At 40.5% G+C, this 18,025-nt stretch overlaps 1 protein-coding gene across 1 annotated transcript in view; it reads left to right on the top strand.

Annotated features, from left to right (window-relative positions):
• PDE11A (phosphodiesterase 11A) overlaps window positions 1-18,025 on the top strand; it is a 418,022-nt gene that overhangs the window by 373,726 nt on the left and 26,271 nt on the right. Inside the window, exons 18-19 of the mRNA XM_040227701.1 lie at window positions 6,487-6,561; window positions 12,085-12,168. Of these exons, the coding sequence (XP_040083635.1) occupies window positions 6,487-6,561; window positions 12,085-12,168 (159 nt within the window). The remainder of the gene's footprint in view (window positions 1-6,486; window positions 6,562-12,084; window positions 12,169-18,025) is intronic.

The raw sequence follows: 18,025 nt of genomic DNA, 5'->3' as shown, positions 1-18,025 counted from the left end.
GCCAAAATATGAGGTATCTAATTTAATTTGTACCAAAAATTTAATGCATTTACTGGTTTTACTGTTCAAAAGTGTTAGTTCTAGAGCAAGAATAGTTTTTAATCTCATAACTACCCAATTTAAGATTTGATTAATTTAGTAGCTCTTTCCGGTTTATGAGGCAGCTCCTGGGTGGGCTGTGGGGTCTAAAGCAGTAACTTGTTATCTTAAGACTTGACATTTTGGGAAAATAAGATACAGTCACATAACAATAAAAACTAATATTTATTGACTGAATAACTGTTAAATGTCTGCTTTGTAAGTGTTATATCATTAAATCCTCTGAGTTGGGTGTTGTTACTGTAGGGGCTGAATAATGGCAACCCAAAGCCATCAGGTCCTAATCCCTGGAACCTGTAAGTGTTACCTTAGAAGAAAAAAGGGTCTTTGCAGATGTGATTACGTTAAGAACTATCATTATTATCATCTGGATTATTCAAGAAGGCCCTCAATTCAGTCATAAGTGTCCTTAGAAGAGACAGGCACGGGGATGGCACCTTCACAAGAGGAGAAGGCAAAGCAAAGTTAAAGACAAGGCGGAGACTGGAGTGGTGTGGCCCCAGGAAGGAGGATGCCGGCAGCCACCAGACATTAGAAGAGGCGAAGGACAGATCCTCTCCTCGAGACTCCGGGGGGCCATGGCCCTGCCAACACCTTAATTTCTGCCCAGTGAACTGATACTGAACTCCTGCCCTCCAGAACTATGAGAGACGTCATTTCTGTTGCTTTAAACCACCATGTCTGCGGTAGTTTCTGGCAGCCCTAGGAAACTAATACAGTGATTATTCCTATTTCACCAATGGGAAAAATGAGGCTTAGAAAGGATACATAGTCTGAGGTCATACAAGTGTAAGTTGCATAGCTAGGAATTCAAGTTCTAGCAGATTAAGTTCCAAAGTCTTTCCTTCTTAACAGTGTTTTATGCTTTGTTACATAGGAGGCACCCATTAACCTTTTTAAATAAGGCAAGTGTGTTGGCAGAATGGGCTGTGTTACCACTAAGCTCAAGATCTCGGTGGCTAAAACCGACAAATTACCTGGAGGCGCGTGCCTCCGGGGTTGGCTGGTGCCTCTGTCCTCACGCTGGACTGGGGCTGAAGGAGCAGCCACTGTCTGGATCATTCCAGCAGAGGCCTGGGTGGGTTTTTCGCTGGAAGTTAAATGCCATGCCCCCAGCAATTCATTGGCCAGAACTTGTCACAGACCCCATCCAGATAGGAAATGTCATCCTTCCCTGTGCCCAGAAAGTAGAAAGCCAGGAATAGTTGGTGAAAACATAACTCCCACAGTTTGCCCTTCTAATCACCAAAAATGTGGTTCACTCTCCTTCCTGCAAGCAAAATATACTCATCCTCCCCTCCAAGGGAGATGACCCAAACAGCCCATGGGTCAAGGGATTAAGCTCAAAGTCCAGGATCTCTGGATGATACGTGCGCACCCCTACAGCACGTCTGGATGTAAACCAGAGGCCCAGACACACCCAAAATGCAGCACACAGCACACACCCATGCCACAAAACACTCAGATGACACTCCCAGCTCCATGGGGCATCCTCTGAGAGGGCCCTGATTCTCAGGGACATGCTCCCCAATTTGATATTTTCTATGGTTTTTAGATCCATCCTGGGAAATCATTCCTTTTCCACCGTCCTCCTTGGTGAGACTCAGAGGTCAAACTCTCTCAGCCTATTTCCCCTCTAAAGAAGGTTGAGTGCCCCAGGTTTAAGTTTTAGATACTCACAGGCTTGTGAGGGGGTTTTAGCACCAAAAACTTCTTAAACATTGAGCCACCTTCTTAGGTCTTTGATCCCAGTCATTTCCATTTGCTAATAATCATTTCCACAGTTAGATACTATACAAACTTCTTAGATCTCCTGAATTTCTTTGCTTCCTTACATTCAGGAAGAAGGAAATATAGCACACGTACATCTTTATTTCTCTCTTGACCGTTAATCTCTAGTATTTGGTGCCCAGTATTTGGCACCAGTGAGAAAACCGTGTAGTCAAAAATTATTTTTCTGGGCCATTTTGTCTAATTGAAAGGATGTTGTGTGTGTTCCTTAATTCATTCAGAGTTTTTTTTTTTTTTTTAATTGGAGGCTAATTACTTTTCATTCAGAGTTTTTAACTGTGTGTCACTGGCCACACCTTCTATTTCATTCTTGTTGTGAGGCTAAGTAAGTCTTGAGATCTTTGTCATTCAAAATGGATCTCAATTTTTACTTTCAAAGTTTGGGGTTAAGAAGCAGCTTCATATTCTATCCCTATAAAAGATCCAGAATTTATGACTTTCTCTGTTCCCTTTAATTTCTGATTATACACCTGCCAACCCTTTTCTGAGCTGACTTCTTATAATACCAAGCAAAACAGTCAATAGCAGCCATCACGTGCTATTAGCTTTCTTTTTCAATCTCTTCCCCTAAGTTCCTTAGATACAATATTTGCTTTATTACAGTATTTGCTTTATACAAACTATTTTGCCTCATGTAAGATGGATCATCATCCCTATAGCTTCAAACAACCATTTCCTCACTTTTTTATACCTGACTCTCAAGCCACATATTTTAGGGTTTTTTCCTTTCTTTCTTTTCCTTCCTTCCTTTCTGTGAATAGCAGTACCTCACTTCCATACCAATTTTTGTGTTAGTAAAGGCTAAGCTAGGCTTGACTGCAGTAACAAATATATTCTCAAATTCAGTTGCTGAACACAAATGAAAGTTTTTATCTTGCTCACATGACAGCTTGGTGCAGGTGGTGCTGTTTTGCTACAGACTCTGCTCTAATAAATAGACTGACTCCAAATGTTTTTTCACTGGAGTCTCTTCCAACTGAGTCTTGGTTTTCACTTTAGTGTGACATGATTGAAGTGGCTCAGACAGTTAAGAATCCGCCAACAATGCCAATAAAGGTCCATCTCGTCAAAGTGATGGTTTCTCCAGTAGTCATGTTTGGATGTGAGAGTTGAACTATAAAGAAAGCTGAGTGCTAAAGAATTGATGCTTTTGAACTGTGGTGTTGGAGAAGACTCTTGAGAGTCCCTTGGACTGCAAGGAGATCCAACCAGTCCATCCTAAAGGAAATCAGTCCAGAATATTCATTGGAAGGACTGATGCTGAAGCTGAAACTCTAATACTTTGGCCACCTGATGCAAAGAGCTGATTCATTGGAAAAGACCCTGATGCTGGGAGGGGTTGGGGGCAGGAGGAGAAGGGGACGACAGAGGATGAGATGATTGGATGGCATCACCGACTCGATGAGTAAGCTCTGGGAGTTGGTGATGGACAGGGAAGCCTGGGGTGCTGCAGTCCATGGGGTTGCAAAGAGTCGGACACGACTGAGCAAACAAACTGAACTGAACTGACAATGCTGGAGACCTGGATTCAATCCCTGGGTCAGTAAGAGCCCCTGGAGAAGAGAATGGCTCCCCACTCCAGTACTCTTGCCTGGAGAATCCCATGGACAGAGGAGCCTGGTGGGCTACAGTCCATGGGGTCGCCAAGAGTCAGACACGACTGAGCGACTAAGCATGCACACACGCTTGGAGAATTTGCTGGTCGCGTAGCTTATTTCTTCATCTATGCCCACCTTTCCCTCCCTCATGTGGGATGGCCTCCCTTAAAATAAAGTTTGGGAATACAGTGCAGAGAAGATGTAGGTGACTTTTCCAGATTCTATATGGGGAGTGAGGCCTCTATGATAGGGGTAGAAGGTGGTGGAGAGTAGGAAAAAGTTAGGAGGACCGAGGATAATAGAGAAGATTAGAAAGGGGATGGATGAGGGATGCTGTGCCAGGGCCCTCAGGACCCCAGTGAAAGGCATGTCACAGATAAAGGAGCAGCAGCCCACCTGGGAGTCAGAAAGTGACAAAGTACTTGAAAGGAAAAAAGCTACTGCATTGAGATTGTAGAATGAAGAGGCCCGATGCCCACTTGTAGGTGGTCTTCTTGGTCCCTGATATAAATATTATTTTATTTTCAAGATTTGAACATCTGCTCACTGATGCAGAAACTCATGAGGTCAGGGAAATAAAACATAAAACCCTGTTTTTCTAAACGTTTCCATCAGAAATCTTGTCACAACTCTAAAGATCTCATTTTTGTCTCCAAATTGAATGAGTTAAATATTTTCAAAAACTTACTCACGTCTAGTAGGATGTTAGGAAACAGTTGGACAAAAACAATAGAAACTTCTTTTTTAAATAGAAATATATTTCCAATTTCCTGGATGCTGATTTTTTTTAAATCCCTTTGAAAATGTTTTTTCACTGGAGTCTGTTTCACTTTGCCTTCCTTGCACACAGGACTCTAAGCATGTGGGTTTCCCCAGTCATCCCCCAAGGCCTGATTAGCATCTCAATTTCCTTCTTTAATAAAAAATTCAATCAGGAGCCACTTAATAGGCCTGCTTGGGTTTTTAAGTACAAATGAAACAGTGGTACAAGTTGAGCTGTGAAAGAAGCTCAGGGGAAATACCCAAGACCACTTTAGAAAGCTCAATACAAGGATTCTGTTTTAATTTCTTTGCTTTCCAGGGACTACTGACCTCTTCAGGACTGCACCTCGGGGTGACCTGCTATACATACGTACATTCTTTAGTGCAAAAGATCCACCTCAGAGGAGTCCGAGGGAGAGTTCTGGAGAGGCCAGGTCCTTAGAGGGCCATTTCTTCTCTAAAGGAAAGCCAGAGAGCAACAGGAGAGGCTTGGCGTGCTAATGTGAAAGGCAGTGGCAGAGGCTGCAGAGAAGTGAGCCGGAATCCTAGGAAGATTCAGTCAGTTCCACCTAGTTTTATGCTATTGAATTTTTTAAATGTTTAAAATCTGCGCTGGCCATTTTATTTGTTAATAAATGACTCGATACTTGCCACTCTCAGATATGTGTGTGTGATACATATTCTTTTTGTTTTATCAATGGCTACCATTTATGGTTGATAAAAATCTCTTGAGAGATATACTTAGGTAAATGATCTTGATTCTCTGCACTTGACCAAAATTAAGCCGCTCTAACCTTTGCCAGACTTAAGAACCTCATCTTTATAAGAGCCTGGAATTAGCCTGGAAATCAGGTCTTCTTACCATCAAGTTGTCTGGAATTTGTTTTCTGTTCTTTCAACATTTTGTAAATCCAGCTAGTTCATCTCAGAGATTTCCCAGATGCTCACCATGGTATTGTTGAAAATATCCAGTCAGCTCTTATCTGTTATATCAGTTTTCTTCCCATAAACCTATTGATGGAAGCACAGGACTTGGGGGGAAAAAATCTCTGTAAGCCTGACCGTGATCAGCAGCTTCTGATCATCCATACTAATAGACGAAAAGTAGAAAAATATATGTCCTTACTTTGGAAATATCTGTGTGGTTTACAGTAGAACAGCCATTCCATTGTGCTTGTTAACAACTAGAACCCACCATAAATAAACAGTTATTTACTATGTGGATGGAGACAGCCTAAAAACCAAATCACATTCTTCAAGTCATATCATAACATACTATAGGACTTTCCTGGTGGTACAGTGGATAAGAATCTACCTGCCAATGCAGGGGACATGGGTTCGATCCCTGGTCTGGGAAGATTCCACATGCTGCTGAGCAACTAAGCCCGCACAACTACTGAAAACCTTTCACCTAGCGCCTGTGCTCCACAACAGGAGAAGCCACTGCAGCGAGAAGTCCACACTCTGCAATGAAGAGGAGCCCCTGCTCACCACAGCTAGCAGCCCACCAGCAGCAACCAAGAATACATAATACAGTGCAGCCAAAAATACATAAAGAATTATTTTCCCCAAAAAATACCAGAAAAGTCTGGTATGAACAACGAATCTGACATTAGTCCTGCCCCTTGACTGATTGCTACAGTAGGAAGCAAAGGGTGGGCCCTGGGGTTAACCCTTCCAGATTGCACACAAATACTGGTAGGGGGACATGGTTAAAAAGTTTCTATGATGGCAGAATGTAGCCAGGTTAAAATATGTGTGCAACAAAGTAAAAAAATCTGCACAGAAACAACCAAAAGTTGGTTGAATTATTATTACAAATATAGTATGATGATCTGTTATAATGTCAATTATTATTAGGTTATTATTTGCTTCATTTTTCTGGTTAAGAACATTCCCTCCCTTGAAAGTTACATATCCGTGCCTCATCTGAATATATGAGCTCTACTCTCAGAGATTGTCTATTGGCATGTGTCTAAGGATTGCAACTGTACTTCACTCTATTTCAAGAAAAATAAATAAAAATACAATGCACAAGATCTAATTAAAAGGAAATCAGGTTCATTGATTAAATTCTATCATACTTTCAAGCACAAAAGGTTAATGAACTTCCTCATAAGCTTTTCAAATGATAGTCTGTCTTGAGGGTAACTGCCATAGACATAAGCCAGAAATAACTTCTACGTCTCATGATGAATTACATATGCCCATTAATTAAAATATTTTTGTGTTTCAGGTGGCTGAACTTGTAACCAGTGAGTTCTTTGAACAAGGCGATCGGGAGAGAGCAGAACTGAAACTTACCCCTTCAGTAAGATCGTCCTTTTCTCATGATGTATTTACCCTTTCGAATGACATTTCAAAATAACTTCAGATTGCACCTTGAAAGGCTGAGAATGAATTTAAGGAAGCACTCTTGAAAGTTTCAAACTTTAATTAAACTTAGATGCTAAACACTGTTATTCCCAGGTTTCTGATTAAGAGGGCTGATTACTTAACAAGCATTTCCTGTGTTCCCACACTGGGAGAAGTAGGCGCAAGGGAGGATTGCAGAGTAGTACTTGAATAACTCAAGGCCCGGGGCTGGTGCTTCATATGCCATCAGTGGCTAGGTTGAAACAGACATACAGGAAAAAACAAAAACCTAAAGGCAAGCTGTCCAGCCTTGAGGGGCTAGAACAAGCAGATGCAGTAAATAATGGATATTCTGGATTTTACTTTCCAATTTTGAACTTTTCCAAATTCTGAAAGCAAATCATTTCAGGTCTGTTTCTCTTTTTGCAAAATGAAAAGTTGCACCCGGGAGACTAGGTTCTGCTGATTGAAATGCTGCTTTTACTGGAGTCAACCATTCAGTTACTATTTGAGAATGCTTACTGTAGGCTAAGGATGATTCTGTTTTTACCAATCAGGAAACAAAGATATAAATGCCCCAGTCGCCAGCCTCAAGGAGGGGGGCAGTCTCTTTATTCTTAATGAAAGAGTAGCTCAAAACATATCACCCAATGATCCAAGAATGGTCCAGAGTATTCTAAAGTCTGTCAGACCACAGAAGATTCAGTGCAGCTCAAGGAATGTGTCAGCTATCAAGAGTGTCTGTTTATGAAGATTCAGATCAACTAGGTTTTGAATATTTGGAGTTACTTATAAGATCTTCAAGTTTTAAAACATTTTTATTTACTGACATTTAAAAACAAGGAAAAGCGGCAGAAGAGCTCCTAGCTTGAAGAGTTTCACCTGTTTGAAGTCAGAACTCAGACTTACTAATTTTGACTATTCTTTATTTGTTGTTGACCCATAATAGATCAGGAGACTACATAGGTTAACACACCCATCAATTATTTTAATTTCCAAAGCAATATCTGTTTATACTGGTTTCAAAACATTCCTTTGTTCTTTTTTGGTGGTGTCATCAAATTTGGTTATAAAATAAAGATGCTAAATTGGGATACATAGTTAATGTGTAAAACGTAGTACAACCCAAATTTCTGCCAGCTATTATTTAGTATATCTGTTTTCAAGTAAAAGCTTGTTTCCTCTTTTAAAAAACTGTTTCCAAGGCCTCCTCTGAAGGCCTTACATGGCAGCAATACTACAGGTCATTTAATTAAATGGAAAAAATATGAGTTAATTGCCAGCATTGACAGCCTGGCAGGTGTAGTGGTGCAGCATTAAGGAACTTTTGTAGAGTCAGGTAAGGGTTTTCCTGGAAACATAAATGAAATTAATTCAGTGGTGGAAACATAGCTGTACGTGCTACTGTCTCCCCATAGGGGCCTACTTAATACGACTGATGACCATCTCCTCGGGAGGGGCCTGGCTGCTGTAACAGGAGTATCCCACATTAGTGCTTTTCCAGAAATGTCTAGAAATGTGCACAACCAGATCTGACACCTTCTGTATCCATTATTCCTTGATATTTAGGGATAAAATTGTCCAAGAGCCCTTTCAGGTGTCATAGTCCTAAAGGTCAACAGAGTAACTTCATCCAGACTAATACTGGAAGCAGTGAGTCAGTTAACAGAACGTGCTTGACCACCTTCGAGTATTAAGCATGAAGCTGGACACAGTGCATCAAGACAGGAGGCAGCACCATCTTCCCTGTCCTCAAGAAGCTTGTCAACTGGCAGGAAATATGGACATTAAATAAATTTTCACTTAGAATCAATTACAAGATGCAAAATTTTGTAAAGGGAAACAGCACAAAGTGGTATCTCACACTTCCACTCATCAAACATTTGTTGAGAAGTGATTAGTCCAGAAATGACCCCTTACAGATATGGCCCACTGATTTGGGGCAAGGTGCCAAGATAATGCAATCAAGAAAAAATAATCTACACATCAAATGGTGCTGGCACAATGGAATATCACATGCGAATGAAAATGGACCTTCTCTTTCACCAGACCCTAAAATAAACTCAAAATGCATCATAGACCTAAATGTTAGAGCGAAAACTATAAACTCTTAGGAAAAAAACAAGATACAAATCTTCTGGATTGGATTCAGCAATGATATTTTACATATCATTACCATTTTTTACATTTACATTTACATATCATTACATATGATACCAAAAGCATAAGAAACAAAAGATAAAATAGAGAAATTGGACTTCATCAAAATTAAAAACTTTGTGTATCAAAGGACTCTATCAAAAGAGTGAAAAGACAACCCACAGAACGGGAAAGAATGTTTATAAAGCATGTATTTGATATGGGCCTAACGTCTAACCAGTGAAGTTGCTCAGTCGTGTCTGACTCTGTGATCCCATGGACTGTAGCCTACCAGACTCCTCCATCCATGGAATTTTCCAGGCAAGAGTACTGGAGTGGGTTGCCATTTCCTTTTCCAGGGGATCATCCTGACGCAGGGATTGAACCCAGGTCTCCCACTTTGCAGGCAGACACTTTACCGTCTGAGCCACCAGGGAAGCCTGCCTAATGTCTAGGATATATAAAAAATATTGCAATATATGTAAGCTATTATATAAATGTATAAAATGTTTTATAAAATATATAATATATAAAAACTATTGCAACTCAACAACAGAAAGACAACACATTTTTTAATGGGTAAAGGATCTGAATAAACATTTCTCTAAAGAATATATGTAAGTGGCCAATAAGCACATGAAGAAAAGTGTCCTAAATCATTAGTCATCAGGGAAACACAAATCAAAACCACAGTGAGGTATACACTTCACACCCACTAAGATGACTATAATCAAAAAGACAGACAGTAACAAGAGTTGGCAAGAATGTGGAGAAATTGGAACTTTGTACATTGCTGGTGGGAATTTAAATGATTCAGCTGCTTTGGAAGCAGTTTGGCAGTTCCTCCAAACATTAAACACTAGGGTTACCATGTGGCAAGCAGTTCTACCTCTAATTATAACCCCAAGAGAAACAAAAGCGTACATCCACACAATAAAACTTGAATGTAGTAGCATTATACACAATAAAAGGATAAAACAACCCAAATGTCCATCTACTGATAAATGGATAAATAAAATATGGTATATCTATATGAGGGAATATCATTTGGCAATAAAAATGAAGTGCTGATGTGGGCTTACACAGTAAACCTTGAAAACACTATGCCCAGTTAAGCCCATCACAAAAGACCACATATCATATGATTCCATGAACATAAAATGTGAACAGACATTTGTCTGCAGAACAGACAAATCTATAAAGGCAGAAAGTGATTCTGTGAACTGCCTAAGTATTAGGGGATTTGGGGAAGAATGAAGAGAGATTGCTAATTGGTATGTCACTTTTTTTTTCCCTTGGAGTGATAAAAAATGTTCTAAAAATGACTGTTGTAATGGTTGCACAGCTAATTGTGAATATTTTTAAGTGAATTTTTTTAACAAAAAGTGTATCCTATGCACCAGAAAGAGTAATTAAACAAATAAGGAAATTTCAGATAACATTGAGAACTATAGACAGGGTAAAACAGAATAATGTTTTTTAAATGGCTTTAAAACATTTAAATGTTTTTAAATCTTGGACATATTGAACCAAGATCCATGTAGTTCACAGAAACCAGCCCTTCCTCCAGCACGTTTCACCGTGTCTTGGAGTGCCTAGTCCTCCTTCCTGATATTTACACTCCACATGGCAGTCAAGGATGAGCGGGCCAGTGGGAGGCAGTGACCGTCTCCCTAATTTGGAGATACGTTCCTCAGCAGCACCCTTCTATCTTCTTGTGAACCTCAGCAGCAAATGATTTGAGCCCCACCCAGTGTCCCCTTTGTTCCAGGATTTTTCAACATATATGGACCAAGGACATGTCATGAGTCTGCTCTCATGACCTATGTGAACACCAAAATGCTGTGGATGTCACATTTTATTTAGAAGAAAGACAAAACCTACCGTAAGACAGTAAGGCGGAGCAGGGTTGCTTCTCAGACCCTGGCCTTACTCTTTAAGAATAAAGGAATTAGCCTTTACCTATCCCTGAGCTGATCATGTCCGTGACACATTTGATATAGCACCTGGAATCTGCAGCATACTTAATAATGTTATGCTGCTGCTGCTGCTAAGTCGCTTCAGTCGTGTCCGGCTCTGTGTGGCCCCATAGACGGCAGCCCACCAGGCTCCCCTGTCCCTGGGATTCTCCAGGCAAGAACACTGGAGTGGGTTGCCATTTCCTTCTCCAATGCATGAAAGTGAAAAGTGAAAGTGAAGTCGCTCAGTCGTGTCCGACTCTTAGCGACCCCATGGACTGCAGCCCACCAGGCTCCTCCGTCCATGGGATTTTCCAGGCAAGAGTGCTGGAGTGGGTGCCATTACCTTCTCCCAATAATGTTATGACTCCTGCTTAATGCTTTACAGTAATAGCCATTGTGTGGGTGTCATCTAAGTTAAAAACAATCTCATTTGTATCTGGGTAAAACATTTCATGTGTATGTATTTAAAATTTATTGATAAGTTAAATCTATAAAAAGTTGAATCTATAAGTTGAATCTGAAAATATACCCTCTGGCTATAAAGCTTATATGCATAAAAAAAGAACAAAGCGAGGGACATTCTCACTGGAGGACACGGGGCAGTGTTGGTCCAAGGAATCCAGTTTAGCCGTCTAGTGATAACTGAGTGTCTCTCCTTTTATGTCTGCCCAACAGAAATATGTCACTTCTTTCTCTCAAAAATTTTCTAAACATCATAATATCATAAAGTTTAAAAGTTGGGAACGAGGAGAGAATGGGTACTTCCCCCCATTATTCATCCCTACCAGTTTCCTCCGACCATGGGGTTTTCCAAGCATGAATACTGGAGTGGGTTGCCATTTGTTCTCCCATTATCCATCCAATGATAGATAAAAATTTAGGAATTTGTTAATGACAGGACCTTATTGAAAAACACACAAAATTGTCCCCACTCTGAAAAATTAACACAAATAGTTCCTATTCAAAATGACATTGCTTTTAATGTTCTTTTCCAATCTATCCCATACTCTCTCACTATAAAAATAAAAGCCTGCACTATTTTGTGGCAATAAAATATTCCCCCTTCCTTTGACTTGTACCCAGTTCCCAGTGACCTGATGACTTGATTTAGTAGCAGTTACCTATATCTGAAGACAGATTTTGGCCCCAAGGAGTTGCATGCTATAAAGTCCAAATAAATCCGCTTACAAATCTCATAAAAAGAGGTGAAAATACTTTATTTCTCATCACAGATAAAGGAAAAGAAAGTACGTGTAAATGTTGATTGTGATTTGTGAAGTGTTCAGTTGGTAAAAATCAGATCATTGTGGCAAAGTGTTTGACAAAGCACCCGTAAAGTCTCTGGTGTAATAAAGCAAGGCTCTCCTCCCCCATTACAGGCTATTTTTGATCGGAACCGGAAGGATGAGCTGCCTCGGTTGCAACTGGAGTGGATTGATAGCATCTGTATGCCTTTGTATCAGGTAATCATGATTCGAGAGGGTCTGTGTGTCTTCACTGAGCCAGGAAGGAAAAGTGTATGTACCGCATTTTCAGAAGTATTGGTTTTAGGACACCCTCCCAGGGTATGTGTATTGCCAGGAATGGTGGTTGCAGCTTATCTTTTCTCGGATTTCTGATCAGTCCACTGAGAAGAGTGGGTACCCGGAACCCAAAGACCCGAGTTCTCCTTGGGCCTCAGCTCCCTCGTCTATAATCCAGGTATCATAATATTATCTCTCAGTATTTCTCAAACTGTGCCCCTAAGGAACAGAAGTGTCCATCCATAGCCTAGTGAATATCTTATTAGAAAGAGGTCTCAGGCTGAATAACTGGGGCTTCCCTGTGGCTCAGACAGTAAAGAATCTGCCTGCAACGCAGGAGACGTGGGTTCAATCCCTGGATCAGGAAGATCCCCTGGAGAAGGGACGGGCAACCCACTCCAGTATTCTTGTCTGGAGAATCCCATGGACGCAGGAGTCTGGCGGGCTACAGTCCATGGATAGGGTGGCAAAGAGTCAGACAGAACTGACTGACTATCACTTTCACTTTCTTTTCCTGCACATTAAAATACTGAAGGCTCGGAAAAGTACTTCAGGAAAGAAACACGTTTAACCTTGATTAATTTTGAATTTCTTAAACATTTGACCATGGACATCTCTTTCAGTTTGTTTTTTTTTTTTTTTACCATTTTTCTTTTACTTTTATTAATATCATGTGAGACTTGAGAGTTCCATGAAACATAGTTTTCTGCTTTGACCCTATGGCCTGGGCCACAGGGTTTTGTAAAGCCTCTTCCATCTTAAATATCTGCCTCTGTCTGAGATGCGTGACAAAGGACATCCACTGAACCCTGAGTGAGGTGGTTTCCAGCTCTGCTGTGTGGGTTCGAGACCCTGCTTCTGGCAAGGAGACAGTGTCATCAGCTCTGGTTGTTCACACTCCACTTTCTGAGTAGGAGTGGGGCTGACATCAGTTAACACTCACAGTTTCGTGTACACTGGCTTTTAATCCTTCTTCTAAGCATTTGCTTTCATGTGAAAAACCTGGTAAGTTCTTTACCCCCTACCTTCCTCAATCAGATTGAGCTGCTTTTTTGACTTCAGAGTGAGAAACACATGCAGGGAAAACAAAACGGCTTCATTTCTCACTCTAACTCCATTAAAAACACAGTATTGTTTTTTAAGGACTTCACAACCATTAAGTTTCAGGCTATCTACCACTTCATTTCCAGCACTTTTAGGAACTGCTGAGCCCTGTCACATTATCCTAAAAAATAATAAAAAAAAAAACATAGAATACGGTCTTGAGGATGGAAATGTAATTTTTAATGACTATAAACAACAAAAGTAATTTTTTTTGTTTTATATTATCCATTAAGTACATGATAGCATAAAATCAGAGAAGTAAAGCTTTAAAAGAATCTAAAATGAATTATTTTAGTTATACATTGGACATAATGCTCTTTTATTTAAAAATGAAAGATTGGGTGAAATATCAAGAATAATGTCTACATTATTATAAGAAGATCCTCAACTCTCTTTTCTCCCATCCACTTCTGCCATCCTCACTCCTCTGGTATCTCTGAATAAGCTGGGTTGCCAGGTGTAAGGCCCATAGCTGTTGGGTTAGGTATATCTTGCTTTGCGAAATTGACCGTGACTACCCATGTTGAATTATTTTTTAATTTTACTCACTTTCCTGTGCATTCTTAGGCAAAAAATGAGATGAATTTCTTGCAATTAATAAATTCCTTTTACTGTGGGTAAAGCTTAGGATGTATTTGTATGGCTGATAAGTTTTTGGTGTTAGTCTGCAAAGCTACTTTGGAATGAACTCAACCCTACACACCCTTCCTACGTGATTAGTTATCGTAAATGCTGGAAAGGACTCTCATATGTTTTTCCATGTTAATTTAAATGTTTCATTGCTGGTTCACAATCACTTGGGCTTATTTTTATACTTCCCATTAAATACTTTAAAATCTTCAGGTTAAAAAGTAAGTTATTTTGAATTTAAAATGAAAATAGCAGTTTCCAGAATGTAGGGGGTAATACTACCCCATCACATTATCTCTCATTCCTGACTTTTCACATGTTTTTACTTTACCACCTAGCTGTGATATTAGATACACTTGCTAGTTTTATTCACAGGAAGCGGACATATAGAAAGTTCAAGTGACACTCCTACCAGACTAGATTGTGCCCCACTCATCCGTGGCCTTGGTTTTGCTGTAGTTGCCTTTCTACTGCCTCATTTCCCCTCTGTTGGATCTTCACCCACGATCTTTTCTTACTAAACCAAATGGGGAAAGTCCCAGCATCTAAAGAGGAGCGTGGAACAAGCTGTTTATAAAAGTTCATATTCATACCTGCTGCTGTATCTTCTCAGTGAACAAAGCATGAAAGTCAGGCTCTTTTTTCATCTTATTTTTTAAAAACCTCATGGATTTCATATAAATTCTTTATAATATTTATAAATTATATAGAGAGATTTGCATATATAATATTAATTTATAGACAATTACTATATGTTTATATAGTCATATGACTATATATTTATATGAATATATAAATTGATCTAATTTTGAAATCAACATTTCAGAAAGCCCTCAAACTGAAACCTTGTAGAGTGACTTTAATTACCCTCCTTGAGAATCCCTATTTTGTCCCATCTTGAGCACCTGGATGTTTTTCATTATTTAACTGGATAATCTCACATTAACTGTTGGTGCTCTGCAATGGAAATGGAATCAGTCAGTGGGGAGGACTCACCATGAGTATGAAGACACAAAATCTTGAGGAAATGACTCACCAAGCATGGACGGTCCCTAATGTGAGGCTAGTCCAATGTCAAAATGTCTGCAGGAATTCAGGTTGTTGCTGGAAGGTCAGTCTGGGTTTTTTAATGGGGAAGTGCACTACTAAAGAGTCTGAGGGGATAAAGGCAAATGGGAAAGCATGAAGCTGGCAGGAACCCCAAACTGTGAGAGATGACATCATCTTCCTCCTTATGGAACCTGAGAAGGCAGTGTGGCCTTGCTGAGTTAGTCTGGGCAGAGGGCAAAATGATATGGAAGAGTAGCTATGGGACCTTTCAATGGCCAGAGCCCTGACCCCAAGGCAGAGCAGGTTTGAGGGGCAAGAAACCTCACATACAGCCTGAAGCAAACAGATATGTACATCATGATCAGAGACCTTCTTGCAGTCAGAGCAATGTAGAAAGATGAGGGCCAGTGAAGAGAGAAGACAACCAAACGCACTGTCTGGCTGAGGCTGCTGGGTGCAGCCCAAGACACACAGGGGCTTGTGGAGGTGAAGATGGAGATGGAGCCCGGCAGTAGATACAGATATGGTTCTAGGGCAATTTTTTTACTTCATTGACTTCTACTAGGTAAAGTCTGCTTAAGAGGGTTGTGCTTGGTCAAAATAGATGAAGCGCTTTCCATTTCCACTCCAATATGCTGAGTTTTGTCTCTTCTCCAAACAAAGGGTAGATTATTAATACTCTGCAGTACCTGAAGGAGAAGGCGATGGCACCCCGCTCCAGTACTCTTGCCTGGAAAATCCCATGGATGGAGGAGCCTGGAAGGCTGCAGTCCATGGGGTCGCTAAGAGTAGGACACGACTGAGTGACTTCACTTTCACTTTTCACTTCCATGCATTGGAGAAGGAAATGGCAACCCACTCCAGTGTTCTTGCCTGGAGAATCCCAGGGACAGGGGAGCCTGGTGGGCTGCCGTCTAAGGGGTTGCACAGAGTCAGACACGACTAAAGCGACCTAGCAGCAGCAGCAGCAGCAGCAGCAGTACCTGAAGGGCTATTTATTTGTGTGCCTAGGTGGGAACCCACAAAAGTACACTGGTAGATTTTGAATGTCCATTGCACTTAAAATGGAAATTCTTACCTCTGAGACAACTTCAATTCCCAACTTGTGTTTATGCTGAAGGAAAACAATGAAAACCCCCAACCCCTCAAAATCTGTTCAATAGGAACTTTCCAGAGTAATCTAGTGATTGACTGAAAGTGACTGACAGAAAATATAAAAACATACCTCATAAAGTAATGGGTTGGGAAGGAACATGCAGAGAATAGTCCCAGACCCATGGATGGTTCTCCAGTAGGGAGATGTGATGTGCTTATATACACAGGTTTATATGTGCACATAAAATTCTCTAGAACTTGCTCATTGTTTTAATCTTATGTTTCCAAACTTTTCCTTAAAAAAAAAAAATAGAAAATGGTCCCAGAAGTCATGATTTATCTGTGACAGCATTTTAATCAGGAAGCATATAGGAAGCCAAGAGTGGGCAGGGAACCATCAAAGCGCGTTCCCCAAGAGAAGACTAAAGCCCTGGTTAGTTAGCTGTCCTAGCAGGGTATCTCGGAGGAACACATTGACATCTGATTCCTGTGCTTTCCGCTGTCTTTGCACCCTGCTGGGGATCCATTAGCCTGCTGCTCAACTTCTTTAGAGAAAGAAAAAACAGAAAAAAAAAAATGAAGGAAAAAAACCCCAGACACTATCAAACTTTGAAGTCATTGCTGCACCAGCCTTAGGGATAAACAGAAAACCTGATATAGCAGCATCACACTGAGCCTGTCTTTGCAATAGCAGGCAAAGCTTCTGCCCTTCATTTTCACTCTCGACTCAATCAAACTTCAGTGCACCTAGAATTTCAATGAGGTGCTATAAATCATTATAAATCTTCTGTGTATTAAGGGCTGAGAGAGTTAATTTTTGTTATGAACATAATCAGATTTTCAGCTCATCCCAAACTGGCTCTTGATTTTGGAGTATTTGATCAACAACAACAACAATAAAAAAAAGAGCTTGACCTGGCCAGGTTCTAGCTGGAATAATGATCTCCTATAAAAGATTTTGGCTAGAGTGTTGCCTCTTTGTGAGAATGTCAAGGCATTTCTGCAACAGGCAGGGCTTCTGAAGTTATGGTTATAGTAACTTCTGACTTTTTTTCTACCTTCATTTGTCACGGTTGTTTTGGAAAATGCATTCCACCTGATGCAATTACTAACATGCTCTCTGAAAAGAAGGGAGGAAAAAACTCTTTAAAATACAGTTCAAGTTGTAGAACCTGGGAATTAGAATTGATAAACTGGAAAAGAGGAAGTAAGGTGCTACACCAAGACAACTTTTCTGGATACCAAGAAATGCACTTCGAAAACAACTCAGTGTTCCCCAGACGGTCCATGCCTTGTGTTCAATTTAGAAAAAAAAGAAAGAAAAAGTAGTGAGCTGCAGAGTGACTAGTTAGAACTCTCCTCTTAAAAGCCTACAAAGAATGGAATGGGGTTAAAGAGAGGAACAATCTTATCATGTACTTAATAAAAGTAGGACACCACCCAAATCAGTTTCATATAAATGTTTTTCTCTACGACATGTAGTATTCCTGTGAATGAGAGAAAGGAATAGTTAAGGCTACCTTCTTATTTGTCTCTACAAAGTGGGGGAATATATGGAATGACAGGAGTCCAAAATCTCAGGAAGAAAGAAAAGGTGGGAGGGAGGGAAGGAGGGAGGAAAGAAGAGGAGGCAGGAAAGAAAATAACTTCCTATATTCTTTATGATTTATCTGGCTCCGCCTTCTCCTGGTGATGGGTTGGGGGTGTTCAGGAACTGATTTTAAAGCATCTCAGTGCTTTCTGGTTAAAACAAGTCCTTGCAAGACTAAAATGTGAATTGTCCTCAGAACCATTCCTTCTCCCCAGCTAACATCCAGGTGCTAGGGGAGCTTACCTGTCCTTGTCACAGTTCTGTGACTGGGGAGTGAGAGGGACCGAGTGCCCCGGCTACCTGCAGGGTCAGGGCTCTGGGTGTGAT

Source organism: Oryx dammah, unplaced genomic scaffold, assembly GCF_014754425.2.
Source record: "Oryx dammah isolate SB20612 unplaced genomic scaffold, SCBI_Odam_1.1 HiC_scaffold_27, whole genome shotgun sequence".
In the NCBI taxonomy this organism is placed as follows: Eukaryota; Metazoa; Chordata; class Mammalia; order Artiodactyla; family Bovidae; genus Oryx; species Oryx dammah.
Note: the sequence above shows the minus strand (reverse complement) of the source record. Positions and strands in the feature narration are given on the sequence as shown.